The 15552-nt window shown below is 41.3% G+C and overlaps 2 protein-coding genes across 2 annotated transcripts in view; both read left to right on the forward strand.

The window, feature by feature from the left end:
- Positions 1 to 15552, forward strand: part of PABPC1 (poly(A) binding protein cytoplasmic 1) — a 114968-nt gene that overhangs the window by 74749 nt on the left and 24667 nt on the right. The window lies entirely within an intron of this gene.
- SNX31 (sorting nexin 31) overlaps positions 1 to 15552 on the forward strand; it is an 89487-nt gene that overhangs the window by 92 nt on the left and 73843 nt on the right. Inside the window, 4 exon segments of the mRNA XM_069081023.1 lie at positions 1 to 87; positions 185 to 259; positions 7281 to 7395; positions 8991 to 9055. Of these exon segments, the coding sequence (XP_068937124.1) occupies positions 1 to 87; positions 185 to 259; positions 7281 to 7395; positions 8991 to 9055 (342 nt within the window).

Here is a 15552-nt window from a genome sequence, read left to right on the forward strand (position 1 = left end):
CGGCCAACTCTGCCAAGCACTATGAAGATGCACTTCAGCATCCCCGTGTCCCAGCAGCGGCTGGACACACTGGGGGGTCGCTACGTGGTGCGTGGATCCTGGGGCTAGGGTGACACGGGAGAAATACAGATTAGGTTACCTGATTTCTTTTTCACCTCTAACGTGTGTGTTTGTGTGATTTCAGCTGTATTCGGTGTACCTGGAAGGATTCCTCTTCTGCAAGGTGCGCTACAGTCAGCTGCATCGCTTGAATGAGCAGGTGAGTGTTCGTGGGGAGCAAGGGACTCGCGAAACAAGGGCGTCCCCCAAGGGCTAGCATCCAGTGTCCCAGAACACCATCTTATGGTCCAGGAACCTTCAAGTATTTTGGGACTGGAATTTGTCTGAGGTTATAGGACTCACCTTTCTGACTTGGTGTGGGGAGTGGGGAGTGGGAGATGGGGAGAGAGGATAGAGAGGATACCCAAAGGGATTCAAGAACTAGGGTAGATGACCAGAGCCTGGAAGACTTGGGATAGCATTCTCTTGGGCCGGGAACCTTTGTGAGGACTAAACTCCATTACTAAACTATAGGACTCCCGCCTTCCCCTTGGGGAAAGCGCGAGGTGGGTGGGGAAGAAGCTTGAATGTTACTCCGGCGGCCGCCTGACCGGTACGGTCAATTTACATTTGCTGATTGATACTTCGACCGTAACATTTGTTCACCTTACTGCTTTCTTTATCTGCATAACCTGAGGAAAACTGTAACTTCCCCAGGTCTCAGCGTCCTCGTCTGTTAAAGAGGGGCATGCTCACAGATCTAGAGTAGGAGACCTTGGAAACCATTAATCCAATCTGACTATTTTACAGGTGAAGAAACAAAGTCGGAGGAGATTGTGATTTGTCGTTTGTAGTGAGTGGTAGAGGGGGATTTCAATCTAGGTGCTCTAATATTCGCTGATATTTATGTAACATTTTCAAGGTGTTCAAAGCACTTATATCCGCTTTTCCTCATTTAATAGTATGAATGGCTTAGATGACCTCTCAAACCCACCCGGGTTCATCCTGGCCATCTCCTGTCCTATAAGTGTGTGTAATGGCTTTGAAAAGTATTAAGAAGCCAGGTGTGTACAGCGTTGCTCTATGTGGGTTAGTGAGGAAGTATTTGCATTAGGAAGAGAACCCAAGATTTCTGACTCAAACCTGTGCTCTACTCCTCCTGGGGCACACCTCATTTTAAAGGCTTAGATTTCCCATTCCACCCTCATCACCCTTGGAGATATGCCCCTTCTTTAAAATGAATAAACTTCCTTCACTGAATTCTCTCCACCCAGATAATACAGCCCAAAGCTGGCACCTTGTATACGTTGGTGTTTATCTTCCTCCCTCTGCCGAGTTCCTTAAGCTGATTCCTATTAAACAGGTGTGTCCTTATTTTTTGTTTTCCAGTGGTCATATTCATAGTATTCAAGTACTGGCAAGTATGAAGGACCAAGCCAAAAAGAATGACTGATCAGGATGACATTTAGGCTCTTGGCAATTACCTTACTTTGTTGTAGAGGATGTTTATTTCTGGGATCAGGATTGCCCATCTGTCATTTAGTTTTCCTAATTTGGTGGGGTAAATAAAAAACTGAATAGATTGAGGTAGTTGATTAAAGGAAGAATTTATTTTATTCTTGTATTTTGGAAATCAATTTTAAATATATTGGTATAAAATGTATTTGGTTGATGAGAATAGTGGTAATGTCATTTGTGGTAGGTGATTTCTAAATTGTGGGTTCAGAAAACTGAAATACTATTAGGTGCTTTTGATTAAGATGTGCATGACTAGTTGTAGGAATGTTTTGATGCCAATAATGTGTGAAAACCATATAGTCACTGGGAATGTGGGTGTCAAGAGGTGGGATCAGTTCTCTACACATAGTAGGTGTTTGTTGACAGTTAGGGATTTGGGTCATATAGTAGGGCAACATCCAAATGTATGCCTGTAATGAGTTAGTAGAATAACATGATGAGATAGGTTACCTTCAAGGCAGCTGATAGGAAGCATCTTGAAGAATTTTTGCATAGGCTTCTGCATAACTAGTAGCTTCAGATAAAAAATACTTGGGGGATGGACAGTTGTGAGGCCACTCTCATCCCATCTGTAGACAAAAGAAAAGAGAGATGGTGGGGTAAACCTTTGCCCCACCATCTTTTCTAACTTTTTCTGCTTTAAGAAGCTCCAAATTAGGACTCTTTGGAATATTTAAATGGCCTTTAATGAGTGGCATTGGCCATGTTCCCTGTGGAGACTAAATGGATGTTAAGAGATACCCAACAATGGGGTCCAATTTTTCCAAGTACTAAAGTGATAATATTCTTTGTAACATCCATCTTCCTTGTGTCTTGCTGGTATAAATTTCTCCTCTTTCTATTTCTACAGAATTCATAGTTCTTAAGTGGCTTTTCAGTGTTGGCAAAATTGTCAGCACAAAAAATAAAGATTCAAATGATTTGTCCCTTAACATGAGATTTTAAAATGCCTTTCATTTTTACCTAACAGTCATTTCTGAATACACCTCCAGGTGCTGGATGTGGAGTCAGGAAAACTCGAAAATTCTGTCTCAGACACCTGTTGGCTATGTGACCCTGAACAAGTCACTGAACTTTTCACAGTCACAGTTTTTTCATCTGTAAAATGAGACTGATAATAATAGCACCTACCTTCACAGGATCATTGTGAAGGTTTACTAAAAGTGTTCTGTAAACCTAAAAGTGCTATATAGCTCTTTGGAAGTGACCATAGTGTTTAGGCACCTAACTAAATTGTTCCATTGATATGTATACATTTATTTATTTGAGCCTGGGGAGTTCCATGCCTTTTCTTGAGATGGTGTTTTCTTAAAAAGTTATGTTTTGGGGGTAAACAATAACTTCCCTTTTAACATTCAACATTAGTAATGGTTTCTTGTTTGAGGACTGATACAGATGCTGACTTTATGGCAATCTTGCAGTTTGTAAAAGCTGAGGTAGTTTTTCCATAGTGTAATGGAACAAACACTGGCCTAGGAATTAGGAGATCTGGGTTTTAGCCCCAGTTTAGTTAGTAACTAGCTGTGTGACCTTGGACAAGTAGCCTAATATCACTGAACTTCAGTTTCTTTTCTCATTTCCATTCTTTTCTAAAAAGGATAATCCAGCAGCTATTATTGTTGTTATTCATTCATTTTTCAGTCATGTCTGACTCCTCATGAAACTGACAAAGTGATTTGGCTTAAAAAATTACATGTAGAGAAGTAAGTAACAGGCAAAAAGATCTGAAGTCAAATTGTGTACCATGAATTCAAGATAGTATCTATTGTTGTGACTGGGGTGTGTGTGTGTGTGTGTGTGTGTGTGTGTGTGTATGTAAGAGCAAGCATAATATTGGCTCGTAGAAACAGGAGTGTAACTCATGGGACAATTGAGAGAGTCTTCTCTCTAAACTTAGTTTTAGATCTGTCTTTTTGTGAGCACTAGGTCCATTGTCAGTCCCCCACAATTAAGTAAGATGTTGATACTTCCAGCAGATGATGCATTGTTTTTTCGGTGTATGATACTAATCGATAGCAGGGTCATATTCCTCATACAAGATAGTTGGCTTGGCAGTTGGACCCTACCTTCTCCCTTATATAGGTAGACCCTCTACTTCAAACTTGCCCATTCCTTTTTTCTTTGAATTAGTCAAGAGAATTCCTATCCTTTGCTCAAGCTGTTCCCCCTTCCAAAAAAAAATCCGTTTCTTGATATCTGTGCTTGTCTAAACCTTATTCCTCGTTATAGAACCAGCTACTCTGAGATCTCCTTCAATACTGCCCCAACTCTTGGTAATTGATTCTCATTCTGTGTGCCTCTTAAATGTCTCGGCTACTCACTCAGTATACACTGCTTGTAATGTTATTTATCCTTTTATGTCTACATTCGATTTCAATTAAACTTGCAAGTCTCTTTAGGATAGGAATCATGTCTTGTGCTTCTTTGTGTTCCCAGTCCATTGTCCTATTATAAGAGAGATCGTTGGGTCATATAGACAGACCTTAGAGGGAGCCTCTGCGGCCATCTACTTTAATCCCCTCATTTTAAAGGAGAGGAAACTGAGGTCCAGGGACATTAAGTGACTTGTCTGAGGTCACATAAGTAATAAGAATTTAAACACAGGTCCTCTGTTTCCACTGCCTTGTGCTGCCTCTCCAATAAACTCGGTAAATATTTGTCAATGAATGACAGCGAAAACCTCTATTTTCAGATGACTTACTTGTGTGCCATTAGTTCCTTCACAAAAATTACTTCTGTTTACAAGGGGCATGATGTGAGCTGGTGTGGGTGACTTAGGCATGGGGAAATATAGAATGCAGATATGACATAGTCCCAATCCTTAATGATTTAACAATTGTGCTGGGGACAGAAAATGAGACATAGCACAATCCATCTCTGCTGCCAGATGGATGGTCAATAGGACACTCACAACACATGTCCTTTTGATGGTAAGTCAATAGTATTATCTTCATACAAATAACACAGTATGGCATTACAGTTATTGAGCAGTGAGTTTGAGGTATTATAATGAGGTTTCAATATCCACATCTCTGTTCTTGAAAACCTTGCAGTAAAGACTGAATTATATTGAATATACATAACAAAAATGATTTTCAAATGGTGAAAGAAGTAACTGTTTTCAGGGATCTTCTCAAATGGTTTTGAAAGAGTAAAATTAAACTGAATTCTTGAACTAGCTGATTCTTGAAGGTGAAATCAATGGTTCTTTTGAAACCCCTGAAAAATTCTCCAGTTTTGAAAACCCTGAAGAACTTGTGAAGTTAATGATTGACTTTTGGCAAAGTGAACTGCCCAGATATTTATAGCATGTTTGTCTTCCCATTCAGACCAATACAGTATTGGTAGTGGAGGGTGGTGCTTGGGAATCCTTTGAGCAGCTAGCCTAAGCGATAAGACTGACTAGAAGGGATTTCAGGTTGGAACCAGTATCAGAATTCAGATGATTGTAGACTTAGCATCTGACCTCTCTGTCCCACATGACGTGTCTTTGGCAGCCTTGCTCTATACCAGCCTGACAACAAGGCTGAATTTGCTGATGCATGCACTATATGCTGCTCATTAGATTAGAGTCAATTTGGGAAACATCTGTGACTTTTATGAACAGATGCTAAGGAAGACAATTACCTTTTAAATATCAATTAATCAAGAAATAATGGGATGCAAATAAGATAAGGATTTTTTATTAAATTTCTATTTGAATTATATTAGAAGAGTTCTTAATCCAGAAATCTCCAGGTGTTTTCCCAGATGACCTTCACCTCAAATATGGGACTTTTGTCAATTTCACTTCTTTCCTCTTTCATTTCCTTGAGTGTTCCTATAAAATGAGCTTCATTTTTATTTGTTTAACAGAAACAAAACCACCAATATGAAATCTGTATTTCATATATTTAAGCCTAGAAGAAGTTGCATGAGCCCTAAAAGAAGTTTAACAAAAGTCATTTAAAATATCAGACCTCCTGAAATGGGACACTGAGAGGTCAGGTCACTTGCCCAGGGTCACCCAGAAGAAGGACTAGAATCCAGGTCTTCATGATTCTAAGAACAACTTTCTATCCGCCATGCTAAGCTGTCTCATTCACTTTTTTTTCAATGCTATAGTCATCTACCTGATGGCAGCATCAGGGTACTATACACATGACACATAGGTCATATTTTTCCATTTCAGTTCAAATTCTTGCCTGAATACAATCTAAATTATTTCATATCTGGCTTAAAATTTTGTTCAGTGAGACAAACGCAGAAAAGATTTAAACAGAGGCAGTAGCAGCTGCGCCACTTGTTACCTTTGTGATCTTGGGGCAAATTACTTAATTTTTCTGGGCCTCAGTTTCCTTATGTTGTAAAATAAGGAGATGGGCCTAGATGACCTCTAAGATATGACCTTTGGAGTTCCAGACTTATGATCTTATGATCTCTCCAGATCTAAATCTATGATTCTGTAATCCTACTCCAAGTTTGGTGTGACTCAGAGGTGACAGGCTGGGACCCTCTTCCCCCTCCTCTTCCCTTGGGACCCTAGGCATTTTATGCATTTTTTCTTTTAGTAAAAAAAATACAGATACATCTTATATCTAAGCTTTTATCAATAAATAAGCAAATGAATGAAGATGAAATTTCAGTTATTTTTATTACTTTGTGGGATTCCAGTCCTTACATGTTACCATGGAGCTTTGTCATGAGGCCTCGTCAAGGAAAGCATTGATTGAGTTTTGTTGTTCAATTATATCTAACTCTTCATGACCCCATTTGAGATTTTCTTGGCAAAGATACTGGAATAGTTTGCCATTTCCTTCTCCAGCTCATTTTACAGGTCAGGAAATTGAGGCAAACAGGGCGAAGTGACTTTCCCAGACAGTTTCACACAGTTACTGTTTGATGCCAGATTTGAACTCATGAACATGAGTCTCCCTGATTCAGAGGGCAGTGCTCTATCCATTGTGCCACCCAACTACCCTGTTTTATTGGGTTTAGTAAAAATTCTATCAGAGCACTTATACTTTTTTAGCTGTCCTGTAAGTGTTCTGTTAGGCTGAGATGGGGGAAATTAAACTATTGACCTCAGGTATACTTATGTGATCTGATGGTCTTAAAAAAAAAAAAAGAGAAAAGAAGTACTTGAGGAAGTCCAAACACCATCACTTTAACTATTTCACCTTTTTTTTTTTTTTTTTAAGCAATTGGGGTTAAGTAACTTGCTCAAGGTTACACGGCCAGGTGTTTCTGGGTGGGTGCTAAGTGTCTGAGCCCGGGATTCGATCTCCAGGTCGTTCTGACACTGGAGCCAGTGCTCTTACTCGCTGTGCTACCTGGCCACCCCAACTATTTCACCTTTTAAAAGGCTATTTGTATATAAGGAACTTGCTGAGAAGTAACTAGGGTAAAGCAATGGTGTGCTGACTGAGGGCACTGATGTTTAAAAAATGCTGACAGCTTTTCTTGGTCATTTTCCAGCCTATGGTCCACCTGCCCCCCTGCTTCCCAAGAAGCAGCCAATCCTTCAGCACACCATGCAGTACCTAACCTGGGGCATTCTTATATGCCTGGTAGCTGCAAATGATTTCCTCCTTCTCTTCTTGCCCCAGGCACCAGAATTACTAGTTATGACTCAGTGCTTGGATGAATTTTGCCCTGAGCATGAGTGTTCTATTGTGTCTGTGTGTGTTTAACCTGACTCAGAAGTGTACTAAATTTGAAGGCTTATTTGTCTGACCTTCCAGCTGAAACGGGTGTTTGGGAATTGTCTGCCACCTTTTCCACCAAAGTATTATCTTGCAATGACCACATCTATGGCTGATGAGAGGAGGGAGCAGCTGGAACAGTATCTACAAAGTGGTATGTGTATGAATTTAAAAAAAATTTTCCTTTGTGGTTGCTAAAATTCTTGCAGGGATGCTGTTTCTTCTTATGTGTGACCTGTTTGCCTATTAGAACATGAGTTTGTTGATGGCACATAACTGTTTCATTCTTTTCTTTGTATCACTACCATTTAGCACAGTGCTTGACACATAGTAATTGCTTAAAAAAATGCTCCCTCAGGGGCGGCCAGGTAGCACAGCGAGTAAGAGCACCAGCTCCAGTGTCAGGATGACCTGGGGATCGAATCTGGGCTCCAACACTTAGCACCCACGCAGAAACACCTGGCCCTGTAACCTTGAGCAAGTTATTTAACCCCTATTGCTTTGGAAAAAAAAAAATGCTCCCTCCTTCCTTCATTCCTTCCTTCCTTTCCTCCCTCCTTTCTTCTTCCCTTCCTACTTTCTTTTCCTCCTTCCTTTCTTCCCTCCTTCCTTCTCTCCTTCTTTCCCTTTTTTCTCTCCCACCTTTCTTCCCTCCTACCTCCCTTCCTTCTCTTCTTCTTTCTCTTCTTCTTCCCCTCCTTTCCTTCCTTCCCTTATTTGCCCCTTCTTTTATTTCTCCTTTCTTTCTTCTTCCCTTCCTTCCTTCTGCTTTCCAGGTGAGGGCCAGATTAATGGAATTCACAGTGAATTTTAATGAGGAAGAAAGAAAGAAGGCCTTATACTTGTTTGTATTACATTTGAGTTGATTGTACAGAAGGCTCCTGGAAGGTGATAGAGAAGTTGGATGGAGAAAAAAGGAGCAACAGCTTGAGCTTATTATTACCTACAGTAAGTGTCTGAGGCTAAATTTGAACTCAGGACTTCCTGACTCCAGGGCTGGTGCTCTATCCACTGCACCACTTTGTAGACTCAGTTATAATTCATATATACAATGCCTTGCATGTAAAAGACACTGAAGTATTTGTTGAACTGAATAGAACATTGTAAGGTTCACAAAGGAACCAGGATGGTCCAGTGGAAATAACCCTGGCTCCGGATTCAGAGTCATTCAGTAAACTGTGCTTACTACCTGTGTGACTGGATATTTCAGTTGACTTTCAGACCAAACTTTCTTCATTGGTAAAATGAAACAATTGTATTAGAATGGTCTCTGGGGTCCTTGTCAGGTTTGGATTTATGGTTTTACTCTGCCATCTTGTCTCTGCCCTCCCCCTTCCCACCCCCCCATTTATAGTTTTAGGTCTCCTCTAAATACCCCTGATGTAGGTAGTGTAAGTGTTATAATCCCCATTTTACAGATGAAAAAGCTGATACTTGGGAACTGAATTGGCTTATCCAAGTGAGTGTTAAAGACAATGCTGTGATTTCTCAGGCTTATCATTCTGGGAGACCTTCCTGGAGCAGGAGGGTCTTGTACTTAAGTTTAAATGAAAGGGGTTGGGCTTAGCTGGCTGCCATGCTGGAGGTGACCCCATTCCTGCCAGAGTGCCTGAGTAAAGTTTCAAAGCCTACACTGGAATGAGATACCTGGGCCAGGATACAGTGTGAAATGAGAGCATTGTGGCAGGGCAGGGTCAGGTTTCTCCCATCTTCCCATGCTAACCCTGACTGATGTTCATTATTTTCCAGTCCCTATGGATCCAAACATCTTGAGAAGTGAAATCTTCATCCGCTTCTTTACATTGCTCCAGCAGGTAAGTTTGACCTTCCTTAGGGAGGTAGTCACTTGCCTACAGATATTGCCAGTGATAGGCTAGATCGGGAAGAAAGCTAGTTATTAAATTTTCAGTGTGAGCATTTTGGAAATTAGGAAATACTCTCAATCAGAGCTTGATTATCTAAATTTGGTCAGTGAGTCAATATGTATTTAGCATCTACTTTGTTTCAGGCACTGTGATAAGTGCTGGATACATAAAGACGCAAAAGACAATCCTTGCCTTCAAGGAGCTTACAGTCTGAAGCTGGAGACAATGTGCAAACAAATACATACAAAAATATATGTGTGTGTATACATATGATAAATAAGAAAGAATTAACAAAGGGAAGAAATTAAGAGGGGTTGTAGAAGGTAGGACTTAAAAAATGGGGGAGAAAATAATAATAATAGTTAATATTTATATAATGTTTGTTATGTGCCTGGCATTGTGCTAAGCTCTTTACAATTATTATATTATTTGATCCTCATGGCAACCCTGGGAGTTGGGTGCTATTATTATTTCCATTTTACAGGTGAGGAAACTGAGGCAAACAGGGGTTAAGTGACTTGCCCAGGGTCATATATCTAGTAAGTGTCTGAGATCAAATTTGAACTCATCTCTTCCTAACTAAGCTTCTATCCACTGCACTACTTGGCTCTTTTTAATGTAGATTAAACTTGAATGTGTTGCTTTTATTTTTTTTTTTGAGTCATTTATTAAACATTTACCAGCACATCATTGCGCTGGATCCTTTTCTTAAGCTGCTTGTTCTCTGATTTCCTGGCCTGAAGAATCTAAACCTATGGACATAGTTTATTTAGACTAGGAGAGAATTGAGTTTTTCTCATTTTTTTCCTCTTTGGAGCTGGAGGTGATCTCTAGAAATAAAGAAATTTCATGTAATAAGAAGAGTGCTGGGCTAGGAGTTCAGAAACCTGGCCTTCAGTGTTAGTTCTGCTCCAACAAGCCTTGTGACTATGTATAATTCATTTTATTTTTTCTGGGCCTCAGTATTCTCCTCTGTAAGGTAAAGGAGTTCCACTGAATGACATCTGGTATCCATTCTCAACTCTTAACACTCCCTACTTCTCTGATCTAGAGAAAGGAAGGGATTCTCACTTGCCTCTTCTCTCTTCTCCAGTTGGGAGAGACCTTGTTCTACTGTCTAAATCTTTTACATCTGAGCTGCAGCATGATAGGAGCAAACCCAATAGTGGGGGCAGTGTGGTTCAGAAGAAGGAGCCCTGGGTTTGAGGCAGAGAACCTGAGTTCAAATCCAGGCAACTTACTGCCTGGACCACCATTTAACTTTGTTGGGCTTCTATTGATTGATCTAAAAATTTGAGAGTGGGTGGATGGAGGATTGGATTTGTCGCTGCTGTTGAATCATTTCAGTCAAGTCTGACTCTCTGTGATCACATTTTGGGGGGTTTTCTTGGTAGAGATACTGGAGTGATTTGCCATTTCTTTCTCCAACTAACTTTACAGATGAAGAAACCGAGGTAAACAGGCCTAAGTGACTTTCCCTGGGTCACACAGCCAGGAAGTGTCTGAGGTCAGACTTGAACTCAGGTCCTCCTGACTCCAGAGCCAGCTTTCTAGTCACTGTGCCACATTAGATTAGATGACTTCTAAATTACCTTCCAGCTCTGAGTCTATGATTTCATGTGAGAATTTCTGATTTCTGACCTATAACAATCAATATAGCCTTAAGGCTGTGTCTGAGGCCTTTCCCATTCCCTCCCAGTTCCTCATGTCTTCCTTTTGAGATTTTCTACTATTCACACTGTATGTCTCTTGTATGTATATAGTTATTTACGTGTTGTCTCTGTTAGAATGTGAGCTCCTGGAGAACAGGGACTGTGGATTTGTCTTTCTTTGTAACCCTAGAGAGCTTTGTACAAGTGCTTGGCAACATTGCTGAATGGGCATTGTCTCAGTCAAACTGAGACCTGGGAAAGAAAGACCTTAGCTTAGACTGTTTTTGTTTTTGCATTTTTTTGGAGGGGCAATTGGGGTTAAGTGACTTGCCCAAGGTCACACGGTTAGTAAGTGTTAAGTGTCTAAGGCCGGATTTGAACTCAGGTCCTCCTGGCTCCAGGGCTGGTGTGCTATTCACTATGCCGTTGGTCACCCCCAAGACCTTAGTTTATAAAGGCCAAGTTCCCCCACTGCATCCTGGGCCATTTCCAGTCATCCTGGTCTATATCTGGCCACTGGACCCAAATGGCTACAGGGGAGAAAGTGAGGTCAGTGATTTTGCATAGTCCTGCCTCACTTAAATCCAATTCACTTGCATGTCATGGCATCACTTCCCTGATGTCATGGTCCTCTTTGAGAACAAAAGGCAAATGACAACAGTAATCAGTAAATACTGAGTGAGTGAGTATACCCAAACTTAGATATGTAAAAGCTGTCAGTTCTATGTATCCGAAGGTTTGGAGAGGTGAATGGGCTTTTTTCCATGGCAGTTGCTTGACCATATGATAGGCAGCCTTCATCAGACAGAAGGCGAGCTGCATTTGAAAGGCATATCATTTCCTTTCTGGGCTTGGGCAGCAGACAAGGCCATCCTCTCTTCATTCTTGGCTTCTGGCTTTGTCAGTAGGTTCAGACTCCACCACCTCTGCTGGCTGAGCACATTAGTCATTCGGATGGTATGTAAGGGAGTGTTTTTCTGCCAGCCTCCATGTGCTTGTCTGAATAGCAAAGAACTCAACTTTCTACCACTATACAAAAAGCACAATTTGTCAGTAAGTTTGAGCTTCAGATGGGGGGATAGCAGAAGAAGAGGCAAGAGATGCTAGGTGAGGACAAGCAGGAGGTATAGACAGCCACCCTGTTTCCATGGCCAATGCTTCACTCCTGTCATTCCTCAAATGCATCAATGAGCTGGACCTTGGACCCACCTTTTCATCTATTAATCAGCTAATTAACCAATATTAGCCCAGTTGAGACCAGGGAAAGCTTAAAGAGTTTGAGGAGCTGCTTTTGGTGAAGATTTCAAAAAGGATAAAGATTAGGAGGAGGGTGAAGGAGAAGGAAAGCATCCTTTGAGTACTTTGTGCCTGTGTGGTGATCTGTCATATGAGAGAAACGTAGCACATCTGTTTTCATCACTAGGAAAAAATAAAAGGAGATAACAGCTGAGGTTATAGAGAGCTGTGAGCAAGACAGCACTAAAGCTAGGCTGGAGTAGACTGGGGTAGTCACTTGGGGATGCTGGTGGGAGCTGGGAGTGAGCACTGATGTGGCATGTGGATGTTATAGTTCTGAACTCTGGGGGTGAGTGACTGGACATAGTGAGTGCTTAATAGGCTCATAGATGTACAGCTGGGAAGGGAGTCAGAGACCTTCCTGATTTTACAGAGGAGGAAACTGAGACCCAAATGTTTAGATGGAGGTGGCTGTCAGTCTTAAGCAAACAACTGTTCGGTCCAGGGCTGGGTTAGGTAATTAATATAAGCAATACCAACACCAACCCCTCCACTACCACCAACAGCATTTATAGCACTTACCATGGCCAGGCACAGTCCTAAGTGCTTTAGAAATATTATCTTATTGGATCCTCCCAACAACCCTGTGAGATAAGGGCTGCTGTTATCCCCATTTTACAGATGAAAAAACTGAAGCAAAGAGAGGTTCAGTGACCTGACCAAAGACAAACAGTGTCTGTGGCTGAACTTGAATTTAGTTTTCCTTATTCTTAATTCTTCCTTATTCCAGACCTGTAATAAGACCACTGAATCACCTATCAATCTAGATGCTTAGGTTGCTATTACCCCATGGGAATGGCTGTTTAGAGAGGACAGACAGGACTAAGTTAAGAAAAGCAAAATCCTGCAAGGCCTTAGGTAACTGAATCAAGTCTAGAGTGGATGAGAGGGAGGCTATGTTGGGGTCAGAGCAATAGTACACAATAGGTGTGACTTACATAGCAATATGTTGGTAAATGTTTAACAATAGGCTCTCTGGGGGGAAATGTACACTGACATACTTTTATCTTTATTATTGCCATTTTCTCCTTTATTTTCTTAATTTTAGAGAGTCAACAAAATAATAAATCAAGCCCTTATGTGTAGCATTTACCAACTGCCAAGATATAAATATTCACACTGAATATTTAACAATCTGCTCTGATGAACTAGTTCAAGCTAGGTCCAGCATACCACTAAATTTATGGACAAGTATAAGGGGCTACACTGAATAGGGAATTACCAATCTCAACTCCACCGGTGCTACTTTCATATTTTTGACATGTTTACATGGAAGTAAATGATCTTTACTAAGCAAGTGTTTCTTTGCCAAATAATTATCTAGGGGAGCAATTTTAGAAGGGGGATTTTTAATTTTTGTGTATGTCAGAGATCCTTTGGCAATATGGTAAAGCTCATGAACTCTTTTTCAGAATAATATTCTTTTTTTTTTTTAAGCAATTGGGGTTAACTTGCTCAAGGTTACACAGCCAGTTATTTTGTGTGGGTGTTAAGTATCTGAGGCCGGAACCGATCCCTGGTCTCCCGACTCTGGGGCCGGCACTCTTACTCACTGTGCCACCTGGCTGCCCCATCAGAATAATATTCTTAAATAAATGAAGGAAATGTTCAATTTTAGTTAAAGGTGAGTAACAATTAAATTGTGATTTTTTTTCCCATCTAACTTAACAGACTCCTTGAAATCTATCTCATAGACCCTAGGACATAATCTCTAGGGCTCAAGCAATCTGTACTTGGTCTTATCTGTTTACTATGTTATTGGTGATTTGGATAAAAGTATAGGTAACATGCTTATCAAATTTTCAGATGGAACAAAGTCAAATCAAACCAAGTCAACAAGCATTTACTATGTGCCAGGTACTGTGTTATGTGCTGAGAATACAAATTCTAAAAAAAAAAAGACAGTTCCTGCCCTCCAGGAGCTTACACTTTTTTTTGGCTTTTTGGAGGGCAACTAGGGTTAAGTGACTTGCCCAAGGTTACATGGCTAGTTTTTGTGTTAAGTGTCTGAGGCTGGATTTGAACTCAGGTCCTCCTGACTCCAAGGCTGGTGCTCTATTCACTGTGCCACCTAGCCACCCCAAAGAGCTTACATTTTAATGGGGCAAGATAACACCCAAAAGGGCAATAGGACATCGTGGTGAAATCCAGAGAATGAAGGATGGCTTAATGTGATAGTAATGGAATATAAAGATTCCCCTGTATTGGCTTGGTTTTCAAATTGATTGTGTTAAAACCCAGAGCTTGTTAATCCCACCTGTGGGATAGACTTATTGATGTGAAAAGAGAGTCCTGAACTGGGAGGAGCTGGTGACGTAGATTTGGAGAGAAAAGAGAGAGACAGAAGAACTTTTTGGAAGCAGCACCTCGTGGAGGCAGAGAGAGACTGAGAGAATTGCTGGGGGCCACTTTGAATCTCCCTGGACCTGCCCCCTGAGCTGCCAAGGACTGAGGAGACATGGCTGTTTTGCTGGTACTTTGTCTGTCTGTTTTGATGTTGTTTTGCCAGATTTGTCCACTGGTGAAAGACAGTCCTGTTGTTGAAGAAGTCCTGGAACCTGGCTTTTGGTTAAGAAGCCCTGAGACTGTCCTGCAGACAGAGAGTGAATACTGTCCACTGGTGAAGGGCAGTGCTGTTGTTGCAGGGGTCTGGGAACCTTTCTGTTGGTTCAGAGCTACTGAGACTGTCCTGAAGACAGAGAGTGAATACTGTTCACTGGTGAAGGACAGTGCTGTTGTTGCAGGAGTCTGGGAACCTTTCTGTTGGTTCAGAAGCCCTGAAGAAGGATTTTCTTGTTGTATGTTTACAGAAATCCTGGGAGAGGGTTTTGCTAATGTTTTCAGGGGTTCTAGGACTGTTCTACAGACAGAGGATGAATTAATGAAGGGACTGGCAATGTATCTTGTGGCCTTGCTAAGCCTTGTCTCCCCAGGAACTAAGATTGCTGAGGACTTGCCTCTTGTCAAGATGAAGAAAAGACCTCCATTTGGGTATTAAGTGCTGTGCTTAAACTTGTTATAACTCTGGGGTTGATTCAATTGTGATCCAGGGGTGGGGAACTTTTGACCTTTTTGTGCTCTGTGATTGAACAAATGAAGGTACTTTACTTAGATTGGAAACTAATCTCCATTTGAGAAGAGGGGCTTTGTGATAGTTTAGTGCTAATTCAAAAGTAAATTGTCTATGCTATGGGCATGAAAGATCTTGGGGCCGAATGTAATGGAAATGCAAATTTAAAGATCTTCCCTGACCCTAGGCTGGGGTGCACCTGGAGCCTGGGGTGGGAGGCTTGTTTTTCAGTAGATACTTTTTAATTGGCCAGTGGGTCCAAAAGGTTGTTACATTCTCTGAGCCAGGAGAAGGCTATATAAGCCCTGATGTGAGGCTTTGTTTTGGGGGCTCACTTTGAGAAGTGTTCTGTGATTTGATCTGTATTCTGGGAAGCCGTTGTCCAGGCCCCCCCCCCCCCCCCCCCCCCCCCCCCCCCCCCCCCCCCC

The sequence above is a fragment of the Petaurus breviceps genome, unplaced genomic scaffold (assembly GCF_028583685.1).
Source record: "Petaurus breviceps papuanus isolate PSGF00001 unplaced genomic scaffold, PetGlider_PUasm1.0 98, whole genome shotgun sequence".
In the NCBI taxonomy this organism is placed as follows: Eukaryota; Metazoa; Chordata; class Mammalia; order Diprotodontia; family Petauridae; genus Petaurus; species Petaurus breviceps.